The sequence below is a fragment of the Strongylocentrotus purpuratus genome, unplaced genomic scaffold (genome assembly GCF_000002235.5).
Source record: "Strongylocentrotus purpuratus isolate Spur 01 unplaced genomic scaffold, Spur_5.0 spur5_scaffold_19, whole genome shotgun sequence".
NCBI lineage: Eukaryota > Metazoa > Echinodermata > Echinoidea > Camarodonta > Strongylocentrotidae > Strongylocentrotus > Strongylocentrotus purpuratus.
Genome location: NW_022145604.1, coordinates 3,667,417 through 3,689,383, shown reverse-complemented (window position 1 = coordinate 3,689,383; position 21,967 = coordinate 3,667,417). Strand labels below are relative to the sequence as shown.

Genomic DNA, 21,967 nt, shown 5'->3' with positions numbered 1-21,967 from the left:
TATCTAATGGAAAATAGAAAAACTGATGCACGCACACACACACACACACACAAATAAACGATCTACATGAATGCATAATATATGGCTCTTTATTCAAAGAAGAGTTTCAAAGCAATTCTGAACAATACATGTTCAACAATATCATAATTGCTCTTCATTATTGTAATATAAATTGATTTCATATATATGTACAGCTTACATGCAACTACAAACGAAACAAATACTTTGGCAAGCACATTATTTAAAACAGGAGGAAAAAATAATCTTGGGGGGAGGGGGTACCTTCACAATCATTTTATCTTCATTTTCAAGAAATTATTTAGTTGATGCAACAAACGCATGGCCTTGCCAGGAGTTATAATTTATAACCACAAGTAAAATATCTTTCCCTAAAAGTAACAATATAATAATACCATTCAAAGTCCAAAGTGTAAACTTTCATCCTTAGACATTTTGATGAGTTGCTACATAAAAAATATTACTAAAGGTACTACCGGTATGCAAGTCTTTCAGAATTTGAGGCAAATCCCTGGAAAACATGATGGCCAGGGAAAAAATGAAGTGTCATAAATCTTCTTTAAACAAATAAATAATAGATTAATTTCAGTAGTCCATGCACACAAATATTTTTAAAAAGTAGAAAATTGTGAAGCAAGCCATCATTTACCCTAGCTTTATTTTAAGTGTATAAGGAGCAATAGATAAATATGTGAGTCTTCTGTTTTTTTCTTAAAGTATGTGACCTTCAAAACCTTGAAATAAAATAGGATTCCACATTGAAATATTCACATCAAATGTAATTTTTCTTGTGTATTAATCATTTGTTAAATCAACAAGAAAGTAGATTCATTTAATTCCTTTCAAATATTCTTAACATGTCCCAAAATATACATACATGTATAAACTAACAAACTTAATAGGTAAAATTATTTGTGAATTTTATAAAATCCAAGGGAAAAGAACGATGCATATTATAGTGAAACCTGTCCATAAAGACCACCCAAGGGAGACAAGAAAAGTGGTCTTTATAGACAGGTGGTCTTTTTATGCACATGATCCTTTTGTACATGTTTCAATGAGAAAACCATTTTCAAGGGAAACAAACAATGTGGTCTTTCTATGCAGGTGGTCACTAAAGCAGGTTTGATTGTATACGGTAAGCACATTATACTGTGATTTTGCATACACTGTATATCCAAGAGGTAAATATTGTTGTTTGAAATTGGCACCTTGACAGAGTAAAGTTCTGTGTGCCAGATGCTGAAAGGAGTCAGAAGACAGAAGTCACATTTGGTGGTGGTTGGTTGTAGTAATGTGGTCAAGGGAATTAGTTTCAGATCCATAATTAAATTCAGTTTCAAATCCTCTTTGTTGAGATATGAAGTCATAAACCGCAGCATTTAAAACAAAAGGTGTAAATGATCAGCAACTGCATCCAACAATGGCCCTAGATGCCTAAATTCACTTAGCTCTGTGAATAGGAAATGCGTAGCATATAACACTTTCTGCCATCATACAAATACTGCTGGGGTTGACTGCTACATATCTGAAAAAGGCTTGAATCAGTTCATTAATTCTGTAATTATATTCAGTCCTTCTCTCTATCTCTGCTCATTTATTTAGTTATATTTAGTCCTTCAGTCTATCTCTCTAATGGAATAGCTTTGATCATCTCATAAATCCAGAGGCGATGCTTCCTGGTCCTCGCCGTTGAGAATGACAGATCAGGCAATGAGACTGAGAGCAAAGAAAAGAAAGAAGAACAAAAAATTGTTATGTTTATGGATATGGGTTTCGATTCGTACCTCCTTTGTGAATTTGGGGGTAATGTCTCTCCCTGGAACATGGGAATGGCAACATGGGTTTAACCAGTCATCTCTTGGTCTTCCTAATCTCAATACAACGTGGGGAAAGAACCTTTTCCCATGCAGGGCCTTTGCTGTGAAAAGCTGATTTGTAATAGCAGATCAGTTGAAGAGTTCAAGAATAATCTTAAAAACGTTTAATTCAGCATCTAATTAATTGTACCGTAAACTTTGTATGTTCTATCTAACTTCTGTTCCTTTCTTCATAATGCAGTTGATTTTATGTGTTATCCTTTTTTGTTGTTGTTGTTTTGTTTCAAAAGTGCAACGGTGCATTTGATTTCAAGTGGATTCTGCGCCTCACAAATCTCATATATTATTATTGGTTCTAGGACACCTACCCCCTAGGACACCTACCCCCTAGGACACCTACCCCCTAGGACACCTACCCCCTAGGACGACTACCCCCGGGACAACTACCCCCTCCCCTCGGACGACTACCCCCAAACAACTACCCCCTATGACAACTAACCCCTATGACAACTACCCCCTGGGCAGCTACCCCTGGACAACTACCCCCCAGACAACTACCCCCTAAGACAACCATCCTCTAGGACACCTACCCCCCGGACAACTATCCTAGGGGGTAGTTGACTGGGGGTGGTTATCCAGTGGGTGGATATCCAGGGTGTAGGTGTCCGGATATGAATATAATTATCAACTCACCATGTTTTGAGAGAGTATGCACTCTTCATGGAATGTATGATGACAGTAGAAAACTACTGCAACTGGAGGAGGCTCTGTAAACAGAGAGAAAAAGGGCGTTTAGGAGAATACCTTCCATCACATTATTTTTATTATCATGTTATTTGGCAATAAAGAAGTACATGAGACAATTGAACAAGTATAGATAAAAGATAATATAACCTTTGGAACGCCAGGGACAGAAAAAAATTAACCAAATAACAGTGGCAAGTTCCAGTGGTTGTAAACAAAAAGTAATTTTTACAAAAAATATTCAATATAAAAATTACAACCTTATGCTATCTTACAATTAATACAAAACATACTCGAACATACTCATAAAAAAACAGAGAATTACGTGCTAGAAGATTTGAGAGGCTGTCTTTCATTATCCATTAATCCGTACAGTTAAATGTAATCTGTACTGTAATCACCGAAATCAAAATATTTATTTATCATTTTCATTATCACTTGATTATCTACATTTTAAATGATATATTTCATGTTGGGTAAGAAACTTGGCTAAAATACTCACCAGTGTTCTGAAGAGGTTGGTGACAGCAATCACATGTCTGAACATCTATAGGAAAAAGATAAAAAAACAGATAAGGGAATTTAATTTCAATTTTCAATTTAGTTTATTCATTTCGTAAAAATCACGTTACAAGAAAACATACATTTGCAAATACGGTAGTACTGTAAATAACATGCAAAATCTTTTACTATAACCATATAACATAAATGTTAAGTGGAAAATTTCTACACAAAATCACATGTGATTAGATGTGCAATTAGATTAATAACGATGACCATGATGTTTGTTTGTTCCATCTTTTTCTTTTTTTGTGTGTTGGTTTTCATTTCTGTTTATTAATTTAAGTTTTTTTCATTATCATATTCAAAAATCTGTTTGCTAATGATACCTGACAGCTAAAATGGCAATTATGCCTAGAGATGAAAAGGAGTGAGAAAATGCCACTGAGAGATGGTGATATGACAGGTAGAAATGAAATTGACAGTGAAGTGTGATAGAGGGAGAGGGAGAGAGTTGGCTAGGGACGGAGGAAGGAGGGTAAGGAAAAAAAAAAGAGATAAGAGTGGGAGGGGAGGGAAGGGGGAGAGAGGAAGGGGAGGAGGGTAAGAAGGTGTGGAGGGGGAGAGGAAGAGAGAGAGAGGAAGGAGAGACGAAGAGAGGGGGTGGAAGACGGAAACATTACATACATGTTTACATAGTTTACACAGTTCAATTATATCTAAAGTGATAACAAATAAAGAATCAAGGATACTGACCACCAATTCTGACCCCTCTCTTCTGAATTTTGTTGAGCCTCTGCATCAGTGAGAAACAATCTGACACCAGAATCTTCTTGCATCCTTCTCTCAACATGATCTATGTAAAAGAAAGAAATGTTGGATACATTCAAAAGATGATCTGCCTATATTATTATTCCTACCGTACTCCTCCTTTTTTTTTCTTCTTCTCCTTCTTCTTCTCCACCAACTCCTTCTTCTGTTTCTCCTTCTTTTCTTCTTCTTCTACTTCTTGTTCTTGTCATACATTTTGTTGCAGTATTTCATAGGCCATTTATTGTGTCACATAGAAATAGGTTTAAGAACAGTGATGAGGTCTAGGCTACCCTCACCTGTAAGTTGTAGTCATGCAGAATCTTGACCAGCGAGTCCCTTAGACCCGGAATCTCCATTCCTTCCTTAATCCTCTGTAACAGAGAGAAAGAGAAAAGAAGAACAAAATATGGAAAGTTTGATATAAATAGGAATGGGTAATAGGTGAAGATGAGGAAGATGGAGAAAAGAAGCTATCGAGGAGAATGAGCATAATAATATAGCATTAGAAATATCATAAGGAAGAATGAACAGTATCAAGAACATAGAATATACAAATGAAAATATATGGAAACAGAGGAGAAAAATGAACAGGTTAAGAGAAGAGCACTAAAATAATATGAGAGCAATCACGTAAATCAACAAGAGATACAGACAGATTAAAAATGATGAATATAAACAAAAGGTAACAAAGGAAAAGGTGAAAGTAATACAAAAAAGTTGGTCATAAGAAATCATCTATATGAATTTTACTGGAGAATGGAGCAAATAAATTCATAACTTTCTTGCAAAACTTACCTTAATTAGTATAATTGGATCAACATGAGTTCCAATATTGTTCAGGAGTCCAGTGATAAAAGCTGTTGATGAAAAAAACAGCAGAACAATAAAACACAGTTGCCCCCAAAATAATAAATCAAGTTCTTTACATATTCATCTTAAATTGTGAAATACTTGGGAAATATTTCACAAAAATACCTTGACACTATTAACAATCCCCTAGTTCAAGTTTCCTTTGGACAAAGCTTAATTTATGATCTTAATCAAATGAAAAAGTTTGTTCTGAAATGTTGTGATACTGGACTAGAAAAGAAAACACTGGTAAGTTTTGTGCCTCCAAAGATTTTTGGTACATAAAGGAGAATGGATTAAGAGGTCTTCAGTTGCGGAAGGGGTAAAGTAAGATTTACAACAAAATTGTTACTGCTACATGTACAACAAAATTAAGGCTAAAAGTGTAAGCTTACGCGGTTTGTCCATGGAATAATCAATGAGGTCGCCCCACAGCTCCACATCATCATGCTCCTTGGCAAAGATGATTGCTTGTTCAACATCCTTCAACTCCTCTGTGATCAATCTCAGAGCTTGCTTGGTATTGCCCATACGACCTAAATAACAAAAATAAATAGCGATATATATGATTGGTTTGTGGATACTATAAAGGAGATAGTTTGGAAAATTTTGTCCATTTAAAAGCTACATTTCTCCTGTAACAAAGAAACAATACTTTTATTTCCCATGGCACCAATTATGAAACCATTGTATAAAACCTACACAATGTACCTGTAGTGGGTTTAAGGTCATTTCTTTTTATATCACTATGATGTATTGTTGAAGAACTCTCCCGTTGGCTCCTATACATAAAATGGCTATTTTATACATTTTCTTGCTGAGAAGACTTGTTGATAGAGGTGTCATAGTTGAGTGGTTTAAGCACTTGACTTGAAATGCAAAGGTTGTGGGTTTGATCCCCGACAAGACACTAATGTCCTATGGCAATGCATTAATCTACATTTGCCACTTAATACCCAGGATAGAAATGGGGACCTGGTAGGATGACGAAAGCCTTTGTGTTAGTAATTGCCATATGCCCTCAAGGTGACCAGGGATTGGAGAGTTTGCACATTGTGCTTGAATGAATCTGATGACCGGGGTTATGATATCTGTAAAGCGCTTAGAGAAGGTCATTTGTATTAAGAGCCATACAAATTCAGATCATTATCATTGTTTATTTAATGGGAGGATATTTAATGATATATAACAGCATGCCATCAATAAAATATCCAGAGTACAGCCCCAAAGAAAAAGTTATGTGTACCTCCATGTAGAAGAAAATTGTAATTCTATTTAGATGTGCCGTAAATGGGAATATTGCCAATTTGAGTGTCATAGAGATCTAGTAAACTCGGCTTTTAACATTCATAAATCTCTTACCATGTCTCCAAGTTTCAAATTTTTGTATGGCTGCTTTCTCTGATTTTTTTCAACTTTCACATAATTTAACTTATTGAAAATGTTAGATTGTCCCCTCTGACTCACCGAGCAGAAAGACCATCTCCTTGATGAAGTTCCTCTGTTCGCATTGCTCCAGGGCCTGCTGTAACGGGTAGAAGTTACTGGTCTTGAGGAACGGAAGAAGGCGTGGTCGGTCAAACTCAGCGTAAAGCTCAACCTGCATGGCATGGAAGTCTTTGCCTTCGTTGGGGTCCTTCTGGAATAAGGCGTCTAGGTACTGTAGGGAAAATTGGTTAGAGATGATCTTTGTGAACATAATCATCAATTTCACCACCACTACCACCACCACCACCACCACCACCACCACCACTACCATGATAGATAGTTTATTGGTTTCCACAATATCTCATTTTACAAAGAGTGTAACAACATATTGAAAATGATTATTTTATACATGTACATACAATGCCGGTACACACTATTCAGAATATTGTCCATTAAGTTTAACTTAAGAGATAAAATGGCAGAGCCTATGGAAAAGCAGAGCTTGTTGTGGATAGGCTCCTTAAAACTAAAAATGACATAATTAACTAAAGTAAAGTTTATAAAATACAAATACACGCTAAAAGAGGGAAAGGGGGATTACAGGGATACATGAACCGATACTCACAATTAACTACAAAAGACAAGGAAAAGGGAAGGGAATACATCATCATCATCATCATCATCATCATCATAGTAACAAATCTAAATTATCATCATTTCCATCAGCAGCCTCATTACTTTACTTTCATCATCATCAATTTTATCATCATTATCCACATCATAATCATAATAAATCTAAATTTTTGTTATTTCTCATCATTATCTTCATCACCTACATCCACATTATCAACATCATCTTCTTCTCCTTCATCATCTTTTTTTAATGAGATGTTCATTGTTAATGCTGAAATTCACTCTTATGAAACAAGAAGTTCAAATAAATTTCATTTGCCCTCTGTTAAAACAACTTTTCTTCAAAGGAACATTTATTTTAGTGGACCATCACTATGGAATTTACTTCCCAATGATATTGTCAGCTGCTCATCACTTTATTCTTTCAAGTCAAAGTTGAAACAATATTTGATCTCGTATCCAACTCTTAGGATATAGTTTGTACGGTGTTTCTTTCTATTGTTCTCAATATTTCTTTCCTGTATATCATTCATTTCCTCTTTATATTGTATTTCTTGGTACCACCAACCCACTACTACTCACCCCACGCATAGATTTGCATGTAATATCTATATATGTTTTCGTACATGTATGTGTTATTGTTTAATTAAAAAAAAAACTATTGTATTTTTATATTGTGATTTTAAGCAGGGGATGATCCCCGATAAACCTCTGTGGTTTTTGATCACCCCCTCTGCAGGTTCATCTTTTGTTGTAATACTTTTATATTTGATTGTAATTTACATTGTCTTTTATGAATCTGTGGAAATAAATGAAATTGAAAAAAAAAAATTGAAATTGAAATTGATCTTCCTCTTCCTTCTTATCATCACCATCATCATCTTCTTCTTCTTCTTCTTCTTCATCGTCTTCCGCCTACTCCTTATCATCATCAGTAGAAGTAGGAGCAAAATCATCACCACCATCGGGATAAACCCTTTGAACAGTTACTGTGAAGTTTTCATGTCCAAACCAATGTTAAAACATGCAAAGTACCTGATACAATAGCTGCCGATGGTCTTGCAGTTGTGATACCACTTTCTTGACCTGGTGGAAAAATGAACAAAATGATAAAGATGGTAAAAGGGGGAAAGAGAAAAAAAAATCAGATGAAAAGACAACGATTACAATAAAACCTAATAAAAGAGAGAGAGAGAATATTAAAAGTGACTTGATGCTCGTATGTTAATCTAATATAAATACTCATTGGTATGATATAATTAAAAGAATATAGCTTCTCATAAAAAAGTCATCATTGGAAAGATCCAATATGCCTGTCCAAATGTTGACTAATGATTCTGTATATATCTTTCTTTGCAATGAGCATAAAATATCTTAAATAGGACAAAATTATGTCAGCATAATACAAATGGTAATAATAGCAACATTTACATCACACAGATATCCAATCTACGTGATGATGCTCAAAGCACGTACAAATGACTACTATTACCTTGGCTTTAGCAAAGCTGCCCTAAAGCAGTGGAATGCAGTGCGTTACCACATACCCATTTAACCGGTTGCCTACTAAATTCTCTTATCCCCTTAGGCTTAATGCAGGGATTACCCAGTTAAAGTAGGCAGTGGGTATTAAACACAACTGGGTTGAGAGTGACAAACAATCAACAATAAACAATGATGACTTACAGCTACTTTATCTGAGTTTGTGATGAGCATCTCGATGGCTTGAGCAGTATCAAACTTCATCAAAAGAACGATCTTATCCTGGATTGAGTCAAAGAGGTTGCGCTTGTGAATCAACTTGAACACATCCTCGTGCCCTAACCTAGTAAGTCACAGAGAGAATGAAGGAAAGATATATGAATGGAAAGGATTACTAAGAAGACATGGGGTGTGTTTCACAAAGACTGAGGTTGACTTAAGTTGGACTTAACTATGGCAGGTCATTCATGCCACTGGGTGCTCTCACCATACATGCCAACATTTGAGAATCAGAAATCTGTACAAATTATGCTATTTAAAAAAAAAAGAGGAACAATCCTAACTCTCCTATTCAATACTACAGACAAATTTGTACAGGAAGAGGAACACCTGCATTAAAATGATAATTATCTTCTCCCAAAAAGAGGAATGTTCCTCTTTAATCTGAACAGTTGGCATGTATGCTCTCACCATTGGGACGTCGCAAATCTTCAGAATTTACATTTTTTATAAAATTGATCCAACGATCAAGCATTATCATTTTGTACCTTTTCCAACCATCCATGTTCTTTTCTTTGACATTGATATTATAAAATCAGGGGTGCTTTGGGATACATAAAATCTGTAATATCAAAATTTAGGGATGTTTTAAAGAAGCACATCTGGAGCTTGCTGTAGCCTCCAACACCAACAATTACATTTCTTAAAATAAGCCTTCTAAATAAAATGTAAAGAAACTTACTCCAGGTAAATGGCCAGAGCCTTGTCGTAACGTTGATCATAGATGAACAGCTCCCCCAGTGTCTGCATCAGGACAGCGTTCCTTGGGTCCATATTGAGTCGATCCATGACGGCTGAGACCACCGTCATGAGGTCGTAGAGGTCATGTGGCCACTCCTTGATTAGTTTGTTGAAGCCCTGCAGACATGTGAAGAAGGCATGAAAGGGGATTACGTCCATATAAAAGCAGTGTTTCTATAAAACCAGAAAATGCATACATTGTACTGACTACCATCCAACATATGTTCAGCTTCACCCAAACTAAAGTACATCTATCTCTTTGTCTTAATGTATTTTATATATATATTGCTTCATAGCTTTTTACAATTTAGTCACCTTATTTGTGCTTGAACAACATCTATGCTAGCCTTTATTTAATTACGAACATGGGTTAGGGCCTGAATTGCAATTGGGTTTCAGGTTATATTTAGGATTGAAATGAGGATCTGGGAACTAGTATCAGACTGTCAAGCAACTGCTGTCTGAAATCAAGCAAATGTCATTTAATCATACTGTTCTGCAGATGTGTTTGCAGGTACTTGTTAAGTGCCATCTCAGAGATGGTTAAAGAAAGCCTATCACCTTTAGGTATGTACTAAGTGTGATTCGATATTTGCTCTTTTAACTCCAGCCTTTATTCAAAAGTGCATGGTTTACAGTAAGGCCTTTATAGTGTTAATCCTATGAGTGCAGGGTTGAAGTCAGGATGATAATAATACTGACCTGAAGGTCTGTCTGTAGATACTCATTGAGGATCATCTCATAGATGGCCTTTGACAGTCTCATGTCACCCTTGGGTATGTACTGACTGATGACCTTCAGCTTGTGAAGCTTGGCAAACTTGAACACCTCCTCCTCCCAAAGATCTTTGTTCTTCCCAAGGATCATCGGACACAAGCTGCAAATATCAGAAACAAGTAGAGATTTCAGTGAATAGCTAGTCAGTTAAAGCACTTATATTGGGTAGCACAATTTGCCAAGAGACAAGAGTGTTACCTAGCCAGTGTAGTGAATTAAAAATGATGCTGGGCCACAATCTTTTTTTGTAGAAAGGCAAGTGTTATGCAGCCAAATCTGCCATAGCTTCAATACATACTATAAAATAATCATGCACAAAAAGAGGACTAGTAAGACTTGTGTGCCCATCTATAACCCCCCCCCAAAAAAAAAAATAAAAAATAAAAAAATAAATAAATAAATTAAAAAAAAAAAAAAAAAAAAAAAAAAAAATAATAAAAACTAGCCAAATTTGTGAACTACCGCTACCTTTTTCCCAGTCTATACTATTACATTTTCAAGTTCAAGTTCAGTTTATTTCACATCCAATAAAAACTTACAGCATTATAACATTCAAAATACAATTATATAAAATGCAATATATATAAAATATAATAAGAACAAATAAAACAATAACAGTAACACTAAAAATGATTAATGGGTGGAGTAGGGATGTGAGGGACCAGAAAAGGTCTTTGACCTATCTAGGCTGGTCCCCTTTTTCTACAACCCCAAAAGTAAAATCTTCAGTATAAAAAGCAAAATATTGACAATATAGACATTACATTAACTAAGACAGATATACACACATACAAGGACAGGCAGAATTAATAATCAAGAGAAATCCTGGATGTTGAATTAAATAAATCTTGCACCTTTCTTGGTCCTGTTTCATAACACTTCTTCTTTATAACAAGTGCAACAGTTCGATAATATGTTAAGTTACGGCTCATCAAATGCAAGGATTTCAGTACCTTCTTTTGATTACAACTTATTACTGATATCAAGTTTCTTGAAAAACTGCCAGATTTACAAGTTCAATTTGCAGTGTGATATGAGTAATAATTAATCAACAGAATTCCATTTTTATATATCTTGTATTTCAGTACTAACCTTGCAGCTTTATCAAACTCCCCAGTGCTGATGAGGTGATTGAGATATTTGTGACCTACGTCCATAGGTCGAATCTTGACCAGGTCTTTGTGATTCAGACGAGCCTCAGACAATGCTTCCTGTTGACAGACAAAAAAAATTCATTATTTTTATGATGAGGGACTCCTTTAAAATCAACTTCATTTTTAGTGACCCTTATTATTGACCCTAACCCAAAGCCTCCTACGATAATGATAAATATGTGTGATAATAAAATGCGACAAAATATTGTAGTTAAAAAAAGGATAGCATCTTTCATTCAGCCCAAGATCTGATACTGACAAACCTTGCAAAAATGGATAATATATGCTGGGAATGATGATAATAGATGACGATGGCAATGATGACGATGATGATATGAAAAGAATAATGACATTGGTAATGACACCGATAATGATGATGATCATATGATTATGATAAGATGATGATAAGATAATGATGATTCATAGCCCAGTTTGTTCACCATCAAAAACGTATGAAAAAATGTGAACATATGACCTTACCTCATACTTCTCTTGGTTCATCAACCATGTGATGTGATCATCCATATCACGTTGCCTAGCAACCACTACATCCTTTGGACTGACGATATAGAACACTCCTTCATCTGATTCATACTCTGAAATATTCAAAGGAGTCAAGATTTGATTAGATGACTTATTTCACCTGACTGTCAAGAAAGAAAGTATATGCTTCTAGAAAAGCAACCAAAGGGACCAAGGGCTTTAACCCTTACTGTACTGGGGGGGGGGGGGCCTGGGAGGCCCCCCCTCGACATTTTCGGAGATCACGCCGCAACCGCTTGGAATTTTGAATTGTCGTTTCATGACTTTTTTCCCTCAAGTCTTGCGCACATTTTGATACCATTTTCGTCAAAATCGGATATACCTGTAAGGTGTTACATAACAATTAGTATGCGCATGTCAATTAAAAAAAGTGCTATAATTGCATATATTCATGTACAAGCAGAAATGTGAAGATATGAATTGATATAAAATTGCTTTTATATGTTTCTCAGAGTAACTTGATGTATTCCAGAACAAAAGAATACATTGGAAATAAAACAATAGATATAATAAGAAATAAAAAACAATAAAATACATAAGAAAATAAATAGTAGAAAATCGCATCAAATTTGCATAAATTATCATTATTAATTACATCAAATAACTATTTTGTGTTAGAAAAGAAGTTTCATATGAATAATGAGTTTCAACATTCAAAAAGTGGAGTCTGACAATTTTTGTAATGATTCCAGTTCCCTAAATATAGTTCCTGATTTGATATTCATGAATGCGTAATTTGCAAATTTATGCAAATTAACCTATGCATTTTCAAATATCATAAAAATAATGAAACCTCATGAATTTGAGATGAAGGAAACATTAATTCAATACATTTTCAAGATTCTTCACATTTTCAAGATTCTTCACAAGTCTACGGACAAATATGTAGCATTTTCTGTAAAATGCATAAAATTAGCATTTTACAGAAAATAATTGCATAATTAATTAGGCTATAACGACAAAAATTTGAATATTAGGAAAAAAATAATTATACCATCTTGTTCCTTACGAAAATATCTACAAATATGCAAATTTTCGTGTTCATCGGACATTCGAGGGTGAGAGGGTGCTCAAAATAGCCCAGTACAGTAAGGGTTAATGTCTTATCCAAGGGAATTGATGATGATCATTTATGCCTTACCACTGGGAACCAACATATTCAATTGATTTTGAGCCTGTGATCTCCAGGATACAAGACCACTGAGCCATCACATTTGTGCTGTGGCCATGTTGCATAATAGAATCAATCCAAAATATGCAACAAACTTAGAATTTGTGTCCAGGGTACCTGTGATTGTTGAGCCTTGAATAAAGCAATCACGATGCTTGTGTGTAAAAATTAATTTAAGTTGTTAAGGATGAGTTCCAAATACTTTCTAACATACTGAGCTACTTCCCACCCCCCCCCCCCAAAAAAGAGTCTATATTAAATTACAAAACATGAGTTCTCAATTCTAACCTAAGTGGTAGTCATTGGGCCTGTAGGACTGGAAACCACGCATTGACAGGGCATCACTGGTAACAAGCTGGTAATCATCGGAGAAAGGGGTTATGATCTTTAACTGTGGTCTACGAGCTCCATTGTCTTCACCCTGTCATAAAAAACAGACACAGAAACGTTCTCTATCATTGGTTCTCAACTTTTTTCGACCCTACGACCCCATTTTTTTTGACATTTTATACTGTACATGTAACTTGATACATGTAACTGCAAACAATTCAAGGCACTGGTAAACAAATATCCACACTGGGCATTTTCCATTAAATTTGTAATCAAAATTAAATTTTGACAGATATGGGTGTACAATAAACTACTTTTCAATAGAAATTGTCTAAAAAAAAATTCAAAAATTATACTGTAAAAGCAGAATCATTTGTGAAATATAATTAGGTGATTTTGTTTGCTAACAAGCTATTAACATTTCTAACAGCCATGTTTGACATAACAAACTTGTGTAAATTTCAAATGCTTGCAAATTCACAATAGTTTCACGCATACGATAGATTCTGGCTATGTAGTATTTCATCTGAGTTTACAGTGTACATTGCATCACATGGACGGTATCTCTTCATAGCTACGACACATACAATCATAGAAAGAAGAAAGTTTTGTCCTACTTACATCATTCTTTGGTCCACTCGTGACAAAGGCAACAACAACCAGAGCATCACCGAGCGGAGCCAGTCCGCATACAGTGAAATCAGTGGAAAACATGGAAGCTGTAAATTAAAAGATGAAAGATAATTGTTATATTACTATACATGCATAGTAACATGGTGGAGGTGACATGTACATGTAAGAGTCTTACCAAAATGGTGATTCAACATATCAAATATCCGTGATAGCATGAACATTACATTGAACCTACTCCTTGCAGTTACTTGGCATGTGTTACTTGATTTAATGTGTGGACCCAATAACACAACTCTATGGCAGCAGAGGGATACAAATCCATGCCATCAAACTGACTGGTGACTTTGGAATGATATCAAAGCTGTAACTTGCCGTTTGGTGGCCCAACATCTGTACTGGTAATATTTCATTGCTCCAGGCCTTATTCATCAAAAATATGGGGGAGGGTTGGAATTAGGTTTTAGGTTAGGGTTGGGTATAGAGCTTAATCAAGAGTTGAAATTGGGAATTTTGTTGGTATAGGAAATTGAATTAGATACATTTGTCTCCTGAGGATGTGTCATAGAACAATATTTTCTCTACAAACAAGTTACAGACATCTTTTACAGAAAATGTTATCCTAACGCAAATGGAAGATGCTTTAAATGTAATTTGCTCATAAGAAAACAATAACAACAAATGTTCGCTCCAGTATATGACCTGGCAGCTTCATTTTGACAACACAATTTAAATTTATTTGCATGCTTGATCTTGGCAATATACTCACTTATTTCAACATATTTGCTTGGTAAATCCTTGTTGTCTGGGGTTATCCTCTCCTTCACAGAGCAAATCTAAAAGTCAAAATAAAATTATATTCACAAATATTTGATCTGGTGGCATTTGGATGAGAGTAACAAACAGCATTCATCAGAAATTTATAATTACACTCGTTATAAATGGGTTTCGGTCCATATTTCATATCACACGTGTGAAAGATAGAACCAGGGACAGAAAAGGCATCAGAAACAGAGAAACATAAATATACCAAAAGAGAAAAAGAGAGAAAGGTAAAGGGAGAGAGAAAGGTAGAGGGAGAGAGAGAGAAAGAGAGAATGAGAGAGAGAGACTGAATAAAGAGAGAGAGAGAGAGAGAGAGGGAAGAGGAAAGATAAAGAGAGAGAGAGAGAGAAACAGAAAGAGATATGCAGACAGAGAGAGAGAGTGAGAGAGAGAGAGAGAGAGAGAAAGACAGACAGACAGACAGACAGAGATACAGAGAAAGAGAAAGAAGGAGAAAAGGAGGGGGGGGGGGGGGGACATTATTACCTTGATAGTGTTTGCCCATCCAATGAGTAGAGTATTATCATCCTTCCAACAGAGATTACATCTATAGAGCTCCGGTCTCATTGCCTCTGGGTGATCCCGCTTGATGAATGTGATACGTCGCTTGGACTGCATGTCATATACCTTCACTCCCTATCATGAAAATAACACAACATTAAAAGATTAACCAGTTGATATTCAGTTCACCTAACTCATCAGGGTAATTCACAAGGCATGTTCAGTAAAGCCTGTCTTAAAATGGAGACTAACTTTTATCTAGGCCACGTATGTGCAGCGGTCATGAGAAATTACATTTGGTATGTACTGTTGAAGAACATACTACCCCTATCCCCATGTAGTGCATCAATAAAAGCCATATGTTTACTGTGCCCCATTATCCTACAGTATTTCCTCTGTATGACCTTTACAGATTGTTTCCACAACATTTGCTCTATATTTTCTGGAGAAACAGAGTCAGGGCCTGAGTGCGATTGCATTCAAAGTTAGGTTCAATGTTAGGTTTAAGGTAAGGTTTAATATTAGGTTTAAGTTTAGGTTTATTATTATTATTATTATTATTATTAATATTATGCATTCAAAGTTAGGTTCAAAGTTAGGTTAAATGTTGGGTTTAACATTAGGTTTGAGACTTGAGTTTAGGTTTATGTTTATGTTTAAATTTAGGTTTAAGTTTAGGTTTAAGGTGAGTTTAAATTTAAGTTAACGTTAGGTCTGAGTTAAGGTTTGGGGTTACGTTTCGGACACAGACTAAGACAGCAATCTTCCATGAACTATACGTACTTGTCCCTCAGATAGGATTAACAGCCATTGGTCACTCGGATGATTACAAGCACAGATAATGTATTAGCTTTCGCAACAAATGCAGGTGTCTTGATAAATCCAAGAAAGCAAATGGATTACATCAGGATTTACAAGGCATCTAAATTCTTGAGTGCTATCCAAATGAGATCTATCTTTAATCCTTTTCACTTTCTGAACTTCAAAAACAGCTGCAAAGAACGTACTGAAAAAGAGTTGCCAATTATGATTTATTTCAAGCATTGCAATTCTAGTTTCTCCAGCTCACTTTCAACTTAAAAAAGTCCTAAAAAAGGAAAAAACAAAGAATTCGACTTTTATCATTACTGTTAGTATCTCACATGTATTGTTGAAGTGTACGTAATGCTATGGGTGCGAGTGTAGAAGAAGCTGTGACAGATGTTCTTGTGCTAGCCTGAGAGGTCTACACCATTGGTGTTTTGTGTTCAATAAACCTTAAAAAAAGACCTCATTTGCCTCACTCCAGCCAGGCGAGGCAAATATGTACCTGGTAGGATTATTCCTTGAACTGCACTGTGCGCTGATAAGGCTACCGGAGCGAAAGCTAGGGTAATAATGTCCAAAGCTCTTTGGAACCTCGTACGGACGTTACATGTATATCATGATGTGTTATGCGCTATTTGAGAACGGATTATTATATTATCATAGTACAAAAATGGAGTCTTACCAAGTCATTGGCCCATGCTACCAAAGAAGCTCTCCATTTGATACTTCTAATAGGACCCTCACCGTGATGGAGAATGGTGGACTTACTACGCCCCAAGAATCCTTTCTCATGAAGCACAAGCTAGAATGAGAAAATATAAAATAAAACATACTACAAGTAAGGTTGGGGTGGTTCACAATAGACCATTTTTGTAATGTAACCAAATTTAATGCCTACGCCTTTGTAAAGTGCCTCCATACAAATTATTTCATTTACCTGTTACAAATAATTATATTCCAATAGTCAGAATGTTAAATATATGTACATTAAAGATACTATAACCCATTTGCAGGCCAAAAAAAAAGGAAAAGGATAAATTCCAACGGCATTTGAAAGACAGTACTAATTTAGAACTTCCCTAAAAAAAGGGGGGCTTGAAAAAGTCTTTAAGTGGCAAAATAACGACTATTAGTTGTCGAATCGACTTACGAGCTATAGAGCCAGTAAGTAATAGTCTAAACCATCTAACAAATAATCCTGTAGCACATCAGTCCAAAATACATTCATATGTCATGCTTTGTGCATGAAATTATTACTCGTCTGTTCAAAAATACGTTAAAAGGGAAATCCGCCCTGATGTTAAGATGTATACATACCCGATCACTTCCTGTGATGAACTGCTTGCCGCTGCCTGGACGAGAAAACTTTGGATCAAGAGCTACAGCCTGCAATGAGGAAAAGAAATTTAATTTATATAACAAACAAACCAGCCTTCCTGAAAGAAATGCTGCACAATTTCTTCTCGACTTTCAACAGACAGACGAAGGAGGTACAATTATTGATTGAAAATTCTAAAAACAAAGTTGAAAAATGAAAGCACATGTAAACTATATGACATGATTTGTACTTCTGATTCTCATTGGCCACTTTTTTCTTCTACAGTGATCAACTTGATAAATTGTGATATTCTAGGAATAAAGTGGATTGGACAGTTATTGCTAATTATGATCATCATTCAATGTGTCTAAATAATATCATCCCTGACCAGTTGGCCTTGAAGATTATACACACTTTTGGGAAACAAAAAGTTACTATAATTATCTAGGGTGGAGAAAGAACACTGGCCCCATAAGTCTGGCTAGCGTATTAGTTTCAACAGTGCAATTCTACACTTTGTTATGGTTTATGTTAAATAATGGCATATCCTCAAATGTCTTCATAATCATTTTATACATGTCTGTAATTAATGAGTACCTTGACTGGCCTGTCAAAAGACTGGACTTGGTTGTGTTCTCCTTCATACAAGCCAATGATAGCAACCTAGACACAGAGGGAGAGAGAGAAAGGGGCAGAGGGAGGGAGAGAGAGAGAAAGAGAGAAAGAGAGAGAGAGGAAGAGGGAGGAGATCGAGATGGAGAGACAAAAAGATAACGGTAGAAAAAGGGACAGACAGAGGCAGACAGACAGAGGCAGGGAGAAAGAAAGAGAGATAGGAGCACAAAGAGAAACATCAATAAACTATGTCATTTTAAAGCAAAATAATGCAAATTATTATACACATACGTAATAGTTAAAAGATAATGTTCTCAGTCCATGCTGGACGATAATGCACAATTAATACTTCAAGTTACAGTTGGACTTCCAGATGGTATCACACTGCTGATAATTTGCAACAAGCCTTGAACAACTATTTTTTGGACTACATTTTCATTTATCCAAATTCATATTAGATTTATTCGGGCTATTTAAAGGTACTATGTCCCATTTGCAGGCCAAAAAGGAAGAAAAGGTAAAATTCCAACTGCATTTGAAAGACAATACTAATTTAGAACTTCCCTCAAAACGAAATGGCTTGAAATGGCTTTTAGTGGAAAATAACAATCATTAGTTGTCAAATCAACTTAAGTGATTGCAATCACCTAAGTATTAGTCTGATTTTCAGACCCTTGTACCGAATGATTGTCCGTTTTGTGCTGCACAAAGATTCAATCAATTTAATCCGAGACAAAGCTACCCAATTCCTTTAAGGCAAACTATCCCTTTAAGATTTTAGGAACAATACTTACCCTGCCATCATCTGAACAGCTGGCCAGGTAATCCCCATTCATATCCATACTGACCTGGTTTACTGTGGTGGTGTGCTAGGAGGAAAACATAAAAACAAAAAGAAACTAAAACATAAATAAAATGCATGTACAGGGCTCAATTTCAATCATTTCAATGACTTTGTAGATCTAATGTTGGCGCTCTGAGCCTCCGACATATGCGCTGGTAGCGTTTGTGTGTGTATTGGGTTTTTACAGACGTGTATCAATCAGATATGATTATTTACGTCTGGGGACCGACCTTTAAACGTCACCTTCCGAAAGACGTGACTCAGTTTCGAACCTGCGTCCTCGGCTGAATGAGTTTGTAACTTCCACTGTTAGCTGGATTACAGGCGCACGCCACAACGCCTAGTGCGCTGGTAGCGATTGCTACGGGCTTCATTTCATCAAAGATATAGGATAAGGGTTAGGGTTGCAAGTGGGTTTTAGGTTTGGTTTGAAGTTCACACCTAGGATTGGACTACTAAAACATGAAACCATCGACATTGATGCAAAATAGAAAAATAACGGCCTACACTTTTTGCAAGATTTGTATATGAAGATGTATGAAATGAAAGTCAAATGGGAGTACATGTACTATGATGCATTACACAAAGAAAACCCATCAAGACCATCTTTGAACTTACCTTAGTGAATTCTTTCCCACTGATGTTGTTGCCTTGGTGATCCAAAACATGAAGCACTCCCCAATGTGTACCAATAGCAAGAAACTGTTGAACAGAACAAACAGAAGAAACAACATGATCTACAAATATGAAACAACAGTGAGGTAAAGTTTTATTTTAAGGTCTCAAAGATATAAAAAGGTTAAACAGACGTAAAAGAATGTCATTTGGTCTCCCATATTGTCTTATCATAGGATCCAAGTAGCCTGATTACATAAATCAATGTGAAATAAATTTTCAACATGGCAAAAACTACTTTTCTATTTATAAGTTCTATAGGAGGTTTGCTATTGGAAATGAGAGATGTTTTGTACCTTCTCTTAAACTAAAACCATTTTATGTACTGCACTCTTCACACTCATGTTGAATATATTTCAATTTTAAATTTAAAAAATAGAAAATCACCTTTATATGAACAGCCAAGAAGCTGGCTGCATCAGTGTTAAGGATATCCTCCAGTGTGTTGCTTATTCTCTCATACTTGAGTTTAGGTTCATCTGCTTCCTCCTCATTTTCATCATCATCATCATCGTCCTCATCATCATCGTCCTCATCATCATCCTCATCATCATCTTCCTCCTCCTCCTCCTCTTCTAGTCTTTTCTCCGGTCTCTCATCATTTGTCCTTTCATCTCTGGGCATGGATAGAGCACCAAGCTGCTCCTGGACCTGAACAAAAAGGAAAAAGAATTGTAAGAAGGCCAGGAGCTAACAAATCTTCAATCTATGCTTTAAACATTGATTCAAATACGTGGTAATAGGAACTACAGTCAAGTCAAGCTAACAATGTACATTTATCAAAACCACATCTTGTGGAGGTCCACATTGAAATCAGAAGGGCCAGCATAGACTTTTTTTTTTTTGGGGGGGGGGGGGGGGGGATTCCACACGTACCGGTACATATATATGTTGAGCACTGCTTGTATCCCTATGTTTTTATTTAAAAAAAAGAAAAGCATATAATCATGCACAAGCTTAACCCATTCATCTCAAATTGTTTCATCTTTCGAAAATTGATTTTGAATATCACAACTTGATGAGCAACAACCCAAACGTTATTTAATGGATCAATGACTATTCATATCGTTATTAACATCGGAAATGAAAATAAATGAAATTAACAGAAATTAAATTATTGTTGTTATTATTTATCTTTTAATAATAACAATGATGTCATCTGAGGGCCGGTATATGCACCAACGCCAGATCCAGCTAGGCGCTCATGGTGCTTGCTTGCTCCAAAATATAATACATAGTGAGAGCTTGTTTTGAAGGATTCAATGGTAAGAGCTGCTTGGAAAAAGCATCGGAAGGCCATCCAACCTTTGCGGCAGCCACTGTCACTGGGAATAAATGCTCACCCAGGAATTATGTAACATTATTGTAGCTAGGGCCACCTCTAAGGCTCTAGTACTAGATCTATGCAATATCAGTCACATATAGTTTCTTGGGTATGATGATGATAAACTAAATAAATTGTTGAATGCCTGAATCAACATAGGTTTTGTCAGATCTGCCCCTTGAGGCTTGAACACTACGTTTCTCCAAATAAAGCAATTTTAATTTTTAATCAATCAATCAATCTCACTTTCAGTTTCAGTTTCACTAATTGTTTCACTTTCAATACCGTAATTCAAGTTCACTCTTTTTAGATTTGTTAATGTTAAATCAATCAATGCATTAATTAAGCTATTAAGGTCTCCAATCTATGTCACCTGAATAGACCATGTATTCAATGAAAAAATGCATCCTTTCAAATCTTCTTTTTCCTTCTATTCTTTCCTCACCACTCTCACTGTCAGCTGTCTCAGCTAAATAAAAAGTTGTGTAGATCTACACAACAACAGTTTGTTATCAATACCGGTACGCAAATGTGAACATACGGGACTACTCATTCATCAACAACAAAATATAACACCCAATTATCAATTCATTTTAATTCAAAAAGGAATTTTCGACCGAAATAGTTGAGAAATATATATATACTATTTCATTTCCAAATGTTTCATTCATGATTATCCGACAATAACCATAACCCACGACAATAACATTTACCTCTGTCACACCTCCTCCATCCATCTTGATCTATTGAATATTCATGAGCATGTCAACTTAATCTTCCGCGGATTTCTCATTTCCTTTGAGAAGCTCAAAATTATATTAAACTGCTCAGATTCATGATAATTAATGAAATATGAATTTAGGACAGCTTAATTTTAATTCTTGAATTACTTTAATAGATATTTTAATTTTCTACTTACGGACTTGTTGGTATGCGGAAGGATATTTTCATCCTGTGCGAGTCATGGCTAGATATATTTACATACAGAATGAAGCTTTGAGATTACGATTGCTGTAATACAACACCGTACAACCATTTTCTCACGTTCAAAAGGCTCGAAATTTGGTAAGATGAATACCTTTATTATTATATTCATGTTTATTCCGTACAATATCATTTAGAAATACTGTAGTGAAAACCAGAAA

General features: G+C 35.6%; 2 protein-coding genes across 4 annotated transcripts in view; one reads left to right on the top strand and one right to left on the bottom strand.

Moving 5' to 3' along the window:
- Positions 1-63: 63 nt before the first annotated feature.
- LOC592385 (vacuolar protein sorting-associated protein 41 homolog) lies at positions 64-21,579 on the bottom strand. Its single transcript, XM_030990053.1, has 25 exons — positions 21,536-21,579; positions 19,886-20,149; positions 19,442-19,525; positions 18,774-18,848; positions 17,962-18,027; positions 17,364-17,432; positions 16,729-16,848; positions 15,225-15,374; positions 14,683-14,749; positions 13,905-14,002; positions 13,242-13,374; positions 11,720-11,835; positions 11,178-11,296; positions 10,011-10,185; positions 9,250-9,425; positions 8,493-8,631; positions 7,842-7,892; positions 6,213-6,405; positions 5,141-5,281; positions 4,692-4,753; positions 4,193-4,267; positions 3,840-3,939; positions 3,085-3,129; positions 2,532-2,605; positions 64-1,737 (listed from the first exon to the last, which is right to left on the bottom strand). Exons 1-25 carry the CDS (start codon positions 21,557-21,559, stop codon positions 1,669-1,671), a joined length of 2,685 nt encoding a protein of 894 aa, XP_030845913.1. The 5' UTR covers positions 21,560-21,579; the 3' UTR covers positions 64-1,668.
- A 226-nt stretch (positions 21,580-21,805) lies between these two features.
- Positions 21,806-21,967, top strand: part of LOC580734 (POU domain, class 6, transcription factor 2) — a 42,855-nt gene continuing 42,693 nt past the window's right edge. For 2 of the 3 annotated variants that reach the window (XM_780772.5, XM_011662586.2), the window contains exon 1: positions 21,806-21,887. The gene's annotated coding sequence lies outside the window, so the exon portion shown is untranslated. The remainder of the gene's footprint in view (positions 21,888-21,967) is intronic. The other variant, XM_011662589.2, reaches the window with a different exon arrangement.